Source organism: Podarcis bocagei (assembly GCF_964188305.1).
Source record: "Podarcis bocagei genome assembly, chromosome: 4".
Taxonomy (NCBI): domain Eukaryota; kingdom Metazoa; phylum Chordata; class Lepidosauria; order Squamata; family Lacertidae; genus Podarcis; species Podarcis bocagei.
In genome coordinates this window covers 46388753-46400963 of record NC_138128.1, presented here as the reverse complement: position 1 = coordinate 46400963, position 12211 = coordinate 46388753, and the positions used below count along the sequence as shown (strand labels likewise).

At 43.3% G+C, this 12211-nt stretch overlaps 1 protein-coding gene across 4 annotated transcripts in view; it reads right to left on the bottom strand.

The window, feature by feature from the left end:
- The window catches only part of SUFU (SUFU negative regulator of hedgehog signaling), a 71150-nt gene extending 69108 nt beyond the window's left edge, over positions 1-2042 (bottom strand). For 2 of the 4 annotated variants that reach the window (XM_081191994.1, XM_081191995.1), the window contains exon 1: positions 1724-2040. In XM_081191994.1, coding sequence (XP_081048120.1) covers positions 1724-1887 — 164 coding nt within the window. In that variant the 5' untranslated portion in view covers positions 1888-2040. Of the gene's footprint in view, positions 1-1723 lie in introns of all 4 variants that reach the window. The other 2 variants (XM_081191993.1, XM_081191992.1) reach the window with 2 other exon arrangements.
- Between the last annotated feature and the right edge of the window lie 10169 nt (positions 2043-12211).

Below are 12211 nucleotides of genomic sequence, written 5' to 3'. Positions count from 1 at the left end.
GCCAACAGCCTGCGGTAAAACTGCATCCAGTAAGAATTAGCAAGATTCATAGAAAGTAGTTAAAGACAACATCACACAAAATATTCTGGCATCACTAAACATAAATAGCCAGATAATTTTATTGGGAAAGGTAATGCACACATTACTATATTAAACCAGTTTAAGCTAACTACTGTCTAACTAGGTTTCCTGTCCTGAATATGGGTATGATGGGTATCACTTATATTTGCGAATAGGTCCTCCCATTATAAAGAGTATAGATGCATGTTCTCCCAATACCATATTTTTGACTCAACAAAGCCTAGAATCGCAATAACGACAAAACGGAGAACAGACAGCTCCAGCTGGGACATTCAAACTACAACCAATAATCCCAGCAACCCTTAACTACTGTGCCCAGAATTCCATGAGAGAAATGTGCTTTGAATGTGCTTTAAAGACATAGCATGTAAGTGTATAAGAGATGTATATAAGAGATGTGCACAGGAGATGGACATGCAGCATTGGGCCACACTAACAAATGAACATGTACACATTAAGTATCACCACAGGTGAAGCAATTCATGTAAATTGTACAGAGTCCTTGTGTAAACAGTTGCATGCAATCATTCAGGGCACGCACAATAAGTCTTTGCCTGTCTGAGGATCAAAGAGAGCACGTGCATATATTTAACTATAGAGGCACACAAAATTAGAGAGAAGGAAAGATGAAGGAAGGTAGAGAGAAAAAATAAAAACAGAGGGAAAAGAACACACTTCTGCAAAAAGTATTGCACAAGAATGCCATAAAGCAGTTTTAATAACAAGTGCACTATAGAGAGGCTTCCTTAAGTCTATGCACCCACTTTTGCAAAACTTGCAAGCAGCAAGTGGAACACCACTCAGTACTTTATTCTACCTCAATAAAAGGAAAGTACCTTCAGCTAAGTCCTCTAGCTAGTGTATTACTCATGGTGGAGAGGTATTTCACCATCCTTGATAAGGGGACTACTTATACCAAAGTTTAAGAATGGCTGCTCTATCAACCCACCTCACACACAGGTCAAGGTTTCACCGGCCTGCTCCCTAGCAAAACCCACTTCTCATATCAACGCCGCCTCAACCTCTTCACAGCACTGTGCCCAGATCAATGAAGGAAGCTCTGCAAAGATCACGGCCCCCTCTTAAAACTCCCTATTCCAACTGAGGCCTAAATCTGCACATCCTGTGAGGGTCGAGGACTCTGGCCAAGAGGCTGACTCCCAGCTCCTAGCTCAGAAAGATGCCGCCCTCCCTCCACCTCCGAGCTGCTGCTCACCTACCTACCTCCTCCCGCCTCAGCCCCTCACCTACCAACTCCCCGAACTAAAAGCAGGCACCTCCGAGGCGAAAAGGCCCGGGGCACCCGGGAAACCCCAAACTCTCCCACCACAAAGCCCCTCCCGGCCTTCCCAGGGACCCTCCCCCCCCCAACCCACTCGACCTCCGTCGCCAAGTCCTGCCTTAGATACCGCCCCCCCCCCGCCGTTTCAGGGAGCCTAGATACCTCCCGGGGCTTCTTCGCCCACCCGCTGCCCCTCATCCCCCACAGCCAATGCCGACCCCACAGCATACAAGCAGCAGCCTTTCCCAGAGAAACTGCCCCAGGCCCTGAAGCTCCTTCAGGGACCCCCAAGGCCTCCCTCCTTCCCACCCTGGGAGCCCCTCGCCCCCCACAGCGGCTCCTTCCTCCCCCTCTACTCACCAGTACTTGATGATGGCGGTGACCTGCAGCGGGTTGGGCTGCTCCGGGTACAGGCGCCGGCACTCGCCGTAGATGCCGTGCAGCCCCGGGGGGAAGAGCGGAGGGAAGGGGGCCGCCGCCGCCGCCGTCGCGGGGCCGGGGGGAGCGGGGGCGGCGGTCTCCATGGAAGAGCCTGCAAAGCGGGGACAGGAAGAGAGGGCGCGCGGGAGCTGCGCACCCCGCGGGGCACCGGAAGGGCCGAGCGAAGGACGGCAGCCCTGCCCCGCATGCACAGCCCAAATGGTCGCTCCCAACTCCCTTCGCGACCCCGGCCCCGAGCGGCGGCGTCCCGCCTCCTCCCGCCTTGACAGGCAGGCGACTTCGCCAATCCTAAACCTAAGGGCCGACGCCGCGTTAACCCCTTCCTGAGGCACAACCCTGACACCTAGCGACGCCCAGCTGCCATTGCAAGACGCCTTTCTGCCCGGAGGAAAAAGGGAGGGCTGAAGGGGAAGGAAGAGTCGGCCGAGCTTCAAGCTCAGCCAGGCTGTGGGAAAGCAGGGTTTTGTGGCAAAAATTGGGAGAAGGGTGTTGCGGTGTGGGCTCCTCTTGGTCTGAAGCCCCTTTGTCATCTGCTCGCTCTCTTCTATGGAGGTTGGTAGTTGCTCCCTTGCTATATATGGGGACTCCGCGCGACGCCAAAGTAGAGGCGACATGAGGTCATTTCAGGATAACAAGCATCAATGATCATGTTTTTATTATTATTATTCCACCCTTCCTCCTTCATTACAGGATCAAAAGAACCTTGTGAGGTTGGTTAAGGCTAAAAGAGTGACAGGTCCAAATCCACCCCCAGGTGTTATCCAGAATGAGTGGGATTTGAATCCAGGGTTTTTTTTATCATTCTAGTATGACACAGTAACTTTAGAATCAAGCCATCTGTCTCTTAAAAATTATTTAAATTAATTGATCCTTCAAATACATGCTTCTCTATTTTATTTATTTCATGTGTTTGTATACTGCTTCATTGTCAGAATTTCTAAGCAGCGTACATAAAATTAGGATGAATAAGAGCAATTAAAATTCATCATAGAAACCAAAAGAAGAAAACACAACACAGGCTTGGGACAGCAACACTCAATGAAACAGTACTTACAAGATATGCTCTGTGATTGGGCTGGGATAAAAGGAATCTGGTGGTCTTTAAGATATCATGGACCAAAGTTCATAGAATCATAGAGTTGGAAGAGACCACAAGGGCCATCGAGTCCAACCCCCTGCCAAGCAGGAAACATTGCTAAGGGACTTGTAAATACATCAACCTTGAACCTGACCCAGTAATATATGAGCAGCCAGCGCAAGCTTTTAAGCACCAGTATTATGTGCTGAAGTTAGTCTGTCCCCATCAAAAGTCTAGCCACAGAATTTTGCACCAGCTGGAGCTTTTGGACCAGGCACAAGGATAATCCCACATGCAGTGTACTCCAGTAATCAAGTCCTGAGTTACCAATTGCTGCAGTTAAGCTATCCCTGACCAAGAATGGTTGTAGTTGACACAAAGATGGATCCAGGAGCACCCCATAAAACCTTTTCTTTCTGCGGCACAGCAACCCAATCCAGAAAAGGCAAGTGTCCAATATCCTGAGGAACCACCTACCCAAAGTGTTTCCCTCTTCCCAAGATTGAAGCTCAGTTTATTAGCCTTCATCCATTCCACAACTTCATCCAGGCAAGTGTTCTGGACTGTATTCAGCCTCTCCCAACTCAGATGTCAGAGAGAAATAGAGCAGCCATGTATCATCAAACTTTTGGTGACACACTTCTCCAAAACTTCGACCAGCATCTATAGAATTCTCTGTAAACTCTAGTCACATTGTACATCTTTGATTCTACTCCTGCAAAAGATAGGGCTTATTGACATCATAATTCCAGACTGCAAGCTTTTAGTGTTGATTGGTAGTTTCTCTTTGTGAGTTGCATCTGAGATTGCAAATGATTTTCCGTATTTCATCGAGAATAGCACTTTCTAAACGTATATGTTGTGTTATGTTTCAGCCACACTGAGAGGCATAGTATAGCCATATTGGTGGAAGAGTAACAAGGTGCCTAAGCATGGCATTTTAGGGTCAATTTTTAAGATATGCACCCAAATGCTTTTAAAAAAAGTTTCATTGCATGAATTTGTTTTACAAATAAGAAAAAAAGAGGTGAAAAAGTATTTTGGTGTGCATGTAAACACTGCTAAGATGGCACTTCAGTAATGGGAAACGCATACCAAAGGGAACACATTCCAAAGTGAAGAGGTATCTCTGTCGCCTGAAATATTATTGTAATGCCTCTTTTGAAAAGGAAAAGGATAACACTAATGCAGAGGTGAGGAACATGTGGGGGGCAAATGTGGTCTTCCAGGCTTCTCTATCAGATCCTTGGAACTTTCCTCTGGCAACATCCTCTCCCCAGACCACACCCCTCTCACAGGCTCTGTTTTGCACTGTGTTTTTGCCCGGCTGGAATGTGTTTTGAACATTGATGATGTTTCTTGCCAGCCCACTGTATAAAGGTAACATTTGCATTTGTTGCCCCACCCACCCACTTTTGCTTCTGGCCCTGCCCCACACTGGCATGTGTAACCACTCCACCCCAGGGAATGTGGTGCTTGACTGAAAAGATTTCTCCAATGTGTCCATTGGAAAGTTCCTTAACGAAGAGCGGCAGCTGATTTGGAAGCACCCCCAATCCTGTGCATGTTTGCTCTGAGTAAAGTCCTATTGAGACCAATGGGGCTTACTTCCCTATAGCTGTGCATAGCATTGCAGCATGAGAGCTCAATACAATGTGTGTCTAGTGATAAGTCAGTTCAAAAGTGCTTATTCCTAGCGCTCATTGCACAGCTCTTGCAGTGCAATTCTATGCATGTCTACTCAGAAGTAAATTCAACTGAGTACAATAAGGGATTTTAAAAAAACGTGTTTTTTCCCTGCTCTTCAGCCAAACATAGCTCCCAGGGCAACATCGAGCAATAAAAAATAAGACAATCCCCACCCTCGGGCTTACAATCTAAGAAGTCACAGCACAAAAATGAAAGGGATTGGCGGGGAAGAGGGAAAAGGCAACTCAGCGACAAACTTCTCATGCGCTCTTGTTGACAGGGAGCAGGGGAAGCAAATCTCTAGAAGTGGTCTTTCTTTAGCTGATAGATGAGGTATTACTCCCTGGAAGGTATGCATAGCATTATAGTCTAAGTGTGCATAGGATTATAGCCTTAGTTACTGGGTTTCTGATCATTGTTTCCAGCCCCCAAGGCAATGTACACATCACCTTTCAAGCATGCAAGCAAACCCTTAGCAAATAAATAGCAAGGCAGTTAGAAACCAGTATATTTATACCTCTCAAATAGACAACAGTACTGCCCCTGTCTTTTTGGTAACACACCTAGGTTATGACACACGTGCATTCATAAGAGAGGTTTTGCTCTCATTTTGTGCACGAAATGCAGTGATGAACCTCCTGGGATCAGTGACCTCCTGGGATATTTTCTGTAGTGTCCTGCATGTTTCTGTTCTGTTGTCTCCCACTCCCTGCACCCTACTGCTCAGTATCTGTGGTAGGGGGCAGACAAACCTGGCATGTTTAAAGCATACTAAGGACTATGTATGTAGCTTAGCCTCACCACAGCCACAAATTAGAAAACTATGGGAAGGAGCCCTACATGTGTTTAGAGGTCCTCCACATAAGGGGATAGCCTAATTGGCTAGCTCATAGTCCCACTACCTTCATACCATGCATGTATTTAATACATGAGAGGGTTTGTGTGAACCTTTCTTATATAAGGTCAGTAGACGGATGGATTTCAATGACATCAGTATGCTGATAACCAGCTATTATCCTTTTTCTCTGAATCAGATTCTGCGGTCTCAGTAATTACACAGTGTGACTGCAGTTGAGGACTGAAAACAAGCAAACTAATTCAAGATGTATCCATCCAAAGACATAATGATGAACATAGGAGAGGGGAGCAATTGGGTTTCCATCACTATCAGTGGAGTTTAGCCCTTCCCACCTTCCATCATCTATAAAGGTAAAGGTAAAGGGACCCCGACAGTTAGGTCCAGTCGCGGATGACTCTGGGGTTGCGGCACTCCTCTCGCTTTACTAGCAGAGGGAGTCGACGTTTGTCCATAGACAGTTTTTCCGGGTCATGTGGCCAGCATGACTGAGCCGCTTCTGGCGAACCAGAGCAGCGCACAGAAACGCTGTTTACCTTCCCGCCGGAGCGGTACCTATTTCTCTACTTGCACTTTGACGTGCTTTTGAACTGCTAGGTTGGCAGGAGCAGGAACCGAGCAACGGGAGCTCACCCCATCACAGGGATTCGAACCGCTGACCTTCTGATCAGCAAGCCCTAGGTTTTGTGGTTTAACCTACAGCGCCACCCGCGTCCCATCCCAACGTCTCCATCATCTATAGATGATGGCTTTATGACCTATTCTGGATAGGATTTCCATAATTGGGGGGGGGGGCAATTTTATCAAGCAGTTGCCCTGAAATGCTTCTGGATCTATAGCTGAGCTGCAGGAACAGAAGAGGAGCAAAAGCACTTGTTCCCAGAAACAAAATATTATAGTCTCGAGTGCTTGGAAAGTGCAGCATTCCCACAATAGAAGTGCAACCTAGAGCAGTGGTTCCCAATTATCTAATTACTGAAGACCCCCTATTTTTCAAAAGCCATGCCACAGACCCCCTAGTTTTGTAAATTTGGATAACTCCATGGTAGTTACCTCTGCAAAGCAATTTTTTAAAAAACAAAATGTGGGGTAGCCCCTCATAAGCAAAGGATTTTAGGTATACTAAAAAACAGACCATACAATTTGTGATATTACTATGCAAAAATGACAAAAAAAATTGAGGGTTGAGGGTGAGGCAAAGGATGGAGCCACAAACCCCCCGGGTGCATTCTGTGGACCCCTAATTGGGAACCACTGACCCAGGGGAAAGGCTCTAATATCTCAGCCAGCAAACGAGTAACAGCCATGCAATTGTAAAACATTTCTTGGAGAGGTCCCCACCATACCAATGCTGTGTAGCATTTATGGAAAAATCTCTGTTTCTCAGCAGCAGCCTTACAGCCCCAGAGTAGGAACAATGTGAGTCCTGAAGGATGAGGAGCAAATTTCCAGCATTCATTGTTCCAATGTGGAGGGATCTGAATGAGCTCCTCATCTTTCAGGAGAAATCATCAGATAATTTATCTTTCTTCTCCAATCTAGTGCTATCTGGAAATTTTGAAATACAATTCCCATCATCCCTGACCATGTTCCAAGCTGGTTGGGGATGATGGGAGCTGTAATCCACAACATATGGAGGGCAGCAGGTTGGGGAAGACTACTATAGTTTCAGTAGGATGAGTGGCCGCTTAGCCAGAGCTAAGGAAGTCATAAGTGAGTCACCAGCCAACACACAATGAGAGCTGAATGATCCCACGATGTCATTCTACCTATTTTCTCCAAATACAACACCAAGCCAGCATCTGAAAAAGGCCATGGTGCCTTCATTTGCAAAAGCTTCCATGGGTGGAGGTTTGTTTGGAGAAGGCAATAGGCTTCCCATGAGAATGGCTTTACTCCTGTTGTCGGGATAATAGCTCATAAAACTGCACATTACATGTTTATATTATTGGCTTCCTGAGGGAAATCAGCATTTTTCTGGGGATAGGGATGAAGTTGATCACATGCACAAATAAGAACAATTAATTTAACAGCAGGCAGGCAGCACAGCAGGAAATGGCAAGGCAATTGGACACACAAGACAGTGGTTCAAGTCCCACCCTGGGTAATTGGGGGGGGCACCTGCAGGAGCACAGGAATATTTTACTGAGCCCAATATGCTTTGAATATAAATCCTCCTTCGGGGGTACTATACAATACAGTGGTACCTTGGGTTAAGAACTTAATTCGTTCTGGAGGTCTGTTCTTAACCTGAAACTGTTCTTAACCTGAAGTACCACTTTAGCTAATGGGGCCTCCTGCTGCCGCTGCGCCACCGGAGCACAATTTCTGTTCTCATCCTGAAGCAAAGTTCTTAACCCGAGGTAATATTTCTGGGTTAGCGGAGTCTGTAACCTGAAGCATCTGTAACCTGAAGCGTATGTAACCCGAGGTACCACTGTACACAGAATACAAAACTATACTGCATCATAATCTAGGTTTGATCTTTGCCTATGATCTGACAGGAAAAAAGTCTGGGAAAAGGACAAATGCGCACACTTGGTGTTTTCTTAGGCTAAAGTCCTAAAGACACTTACCCCTAGAACTTAAACACAAAGGGACTTACATAAGCATACAAAGGAAGGTATTGTAAGAAGTGGAAGACCTGGACTGAAATGTGTGTATATGATTTTTGTTGATCTTGCTGATGTACAGAGCGATACTAAGCTTTTTTTACTGTGCTGTACTGTGTTCAGTGCAATTTAATCCCAAGAAAGTGTACATATAAACCTGCAACCTTAAAAATGTTAATTTGATATCTTCAAAATACATATTCATAAATCACACTAGTTGGATTGCATATTTGGAGTATTTTAATTTCAGTGTACACTAATTATTATGGCTATTGGTCTGTTAACAAATGTTTTGTGGCATTAATTTGCACAAAAATTCATCTAAATTGGAGAGTCTATAGAATCATTGATTGTCAATGCAAGCTGGCAATCTTCCAAGAGGATTCCATGAATCCAATATGCCTGGTATAGCCAGAGAATATTTTTCTTGGTTGTGATACTGTCCGCCCCACAACAGTTTTAATCCAGTACAGTGGTACCTTGGGTTACATACGCTTCAGGTTACAGACGCTTCAGGTTACAGTACCACTGTACTGAAGTAAGAATTCAAGTACTGTCTTTTCAAGTATCAGGCAAACTTCTTTTTATCTGTGCTTTCAATGCCCAGTACAGTGGTACCTCGGGTTAAGTACTTAATTCGTTCTGGAGGTCTGTTCTTAACCTGAAACTATTCTTAACCTGAGGTACCACTTTAGCTAATGGGGCCTCCCGCTGCTGCCGCTGCACCACCACCACTCGATTTCTGTTCTCATCCTGAAGCAAAGTTCTTAACTTGAGGTACTATTTCTGGGTTAGCGGAGTCTGTAACCTGAAGCGTCTGTAACCCGAGGTACCACTGTATTCCAAATTGCTGGTTCTTCCTGAATGCTTTCCCCTCTATTAACTTAAAGTCACATATTTCTTTTTTTTTTTTTAATAAATTTTTATTGGTTTTACAGCATTTTTTAAAAAGAACAAACAAACACAAAACAAAACAAACATACAAAATACTTTCAAAGATATTTTCATAAACCTCTTTTCTTGGACTTCCCCATACCCCCCCTCTCTGCATCCCAGTGTCCATATTTGAACTAGCAACTCCCAGTTGTTACTTTCTAATCTCTGTCATCTTAGTCCTCCTTTATTATCTAACCTTGTATCCCTGTACCCTGTTACTTCTAGCAACCACAACATTTTAACATTCGTTGAGTTTGTAGTAGTCCTTAAGATAGCTCTTAAATTTTTTCCATTCTTCTTCCACCATCTCTTTACGTTGGTCACGGATTCTGCCTGTCATCTCAGCCAGTGTCATATAGTCCATCACTTTCATCTGCCATTCTTCCAGAGTAGGTAAATCTTGTGTCTTCCAATACTTTGCGATGAGTATTCTTGCTGCTGTTGTGGCATACATAAAGAAATTTCTATCTTTCTTTGTCACCAATTGGCCGACAATGCCCAAGAGAAAGGCCTCTGGTTTTTTGGAAAATGTACATTTAAGTACCTTTTTCATTTCATTATAGATCATTTCCCAGAAGGCCTTTATCTTCGGGCATGTCCACCAAAGGTGGTAAAAAGTACCTTCAGTCTCTTTACATTTCCAACATTTATTATCGGGCAAATGATAGATTTTTGCCAGCTTGACTGGGGTCATGTACCACCTGTATACCATTTTCATAATGTTTTCCTTTAAGGCATTACATGCCGTAAATTTGATACCGGTGTTCCATAACCATTCCCAGTCATCTGACATAATGTTGTGTCCAACATCCTGCGCCCACTTAATCATAGCAGATTTAACTGTTTCATCCTGTGTGTTCCATTTCAACAGCAAGTTATACATTCTAGATAAGTTCTTAGTATTGGGTTCTAGCAATTCGGTCTCTAGTTTTGATTTCTCCACTTGGAAACCGATTTTCCTATCCTGTTTAAAAATTTCCATTATTTGGCGATATTGAAACCAATTTTCTACTTTGTGCTTCAATTTCTCCTGACTTTGTAGTTTAACCTTGTCTCCATCCTGTTCTAAAATTTCCCAATACTTCGGCCATCCGACCTCCATATTGAGTTTCTTCACTGCTTTAGCCTCCACTGGTGACACCCATCTAGGGGTTTTATTTTCCAATAAGTCTTTGTATCTTATCCAGACATTAAATAATGCTTTTCTAACAATGTGATTTTTAAAGGTACTGTTAACCTTGTCATACCAAAGATATGCATGCCAACCAAAAGCATTATTGAAGCCTTCCAGATCCAAGATGTCTGTATTCTCGAGGAGCATCCATTCTTTCAGCCAGCAAAACGCTGCTGCCTCATAGTACAATTTTAGGTCCGGCAGGGCAAAACCCCCTCTTTCTTTAGCGTCAGTCAGTATTTTGAATTTAATTCGGGGCTTTTTGCCCTGCCAGACAAATTTCGAAATGTCTTTGTGCCACCTCTTAAAACATTCCATCTTATCAAGAATCTGCAAGGTCTGAAACAAAAATAACATTCTAGGCAATACATTCATTTTAATTACTGCAATTCGGCCTAACATTGACAGTTTCAGATTTGACCATATTTCTAGATCTTTTTTAATCTCTGACCAACATTTTTCATAATTGTCCTTATACAAATTAACATTCTTAGGTGTTAAATAAACCCCTAGGTATTTGACTTTCTTAACCACTGTCAAACCTGTTTCCTCCTGGAACTTCTCCTTTTCCATATCTGTTAGGTTTTTCCCTAAGACTTTAGTTTTTTGCTTATTCAACTTAAATCCAGCCACCTGGCCAAATTGTTGAATTATTTCTAAAACCCTTTTCGTACTAGTGTTTGGCTCTTGCAAAGTCAATACTAGGTCATCTGCATACGCTCTTAACTTGTAGTGTTTAGCTCCGACCTGCACACCTTTGACCTGCTGGTCATTTCTTATCATATTCAGCAACACCTCCAGAACCGAAATGAAAAGTAATGGGGAAATTGGGCACCCCTGCCGAGTTCCTTTTTCTATCTTAAGTTCCTCAGTCACAACATTATTTACAATCAGCTTAGCTTTTTGTTCGGAATATATTGCAGCCATACCATTCTCAAAACCCTGGCCTACCCCCATCCCATGAAGATTCTTCCTCATAAAACTCCAAGAGATATTATCAAAGGCTTTCTCCGCGTCCACAAAGATCAATACTGCTTTAGTGTTTATATTCACCTCCAGCTTTTCCAAAATGTCTATTACATTCCTTACATTGTCCGCTAGGTGTCTTTTAGGGAGAAAGCCTGCTTGGTCTTTATGAATCTTCTCCATCAAAACTCTTTTAAATCTTTTTGCCAAAATGTCTGCAAAAATTTTGTAATCCACATTAAGGAGTGATATCGGGCGGTAGTTCTTGAGTTGGGTCTTTTCAGTCTCTGACTTTGGTATGAGTGAGATATATGCCTCTTTCCACGATTCAGGTGCCCTTTTTCCTTCAAGGATCTCATTACAAACTTCTCTTAATGGTTGAATCAACCATTCCTTCAACGATTTGTAGTATCTAGAAGTCAGTCCATCTGGTCCCGGAGATTTGCCCAATTGCATATTCTGAATGGCAGCCTCTACCTCTTGTTCTGAGATTCTCTGGTTCAAGTCCATCTTACTTTGCTGAGAGATATTTTGTAATCCATATCTTCCAAGGAATTTGTCTATATCTTCTTCATTTTGCGGGCCTTGGGTGTAAAGTTTTTTAAAATAACTTAGAAAGCAATTTCTAATTTCATTAGGTTTAGATATACTCTTTCCATCAACCTCTAGGCTTGTAACTGTATTTAGTTTCTGCCTTTTCTTCAATTGCCATGCCAAAAGTTTACCGCATTTATTTGCTGATTCAAAAGTCTTTTGTTTCATTTGCTTTATCTTCCATTCAATCTCTTGGTTCATCAATTCCATATATTGAGTTTGATATAACTTAATCTCTCTTAAAATGTCCTGAGACTTTGGTTTTGTTCTTAATTTCCTCTCTCCTTCCTTTATCATTTCCAAGATCTTCTCTTTTTTCTCATTTTGTTTTTTCCTCTTTATTGAATTTTGTTGAATCAAAAATCCTCTCATAACAGCTTTACTTGCGTCCCAGATCACTCTTTTCTCCACGTCAGTCCTCAAATTTATTTCAAAATAGTCTTTTAAGGTCTTTTGGGCCTTCGTGAGAATCTCCTTATCTCGAAAGAGGGTGTCATTCATT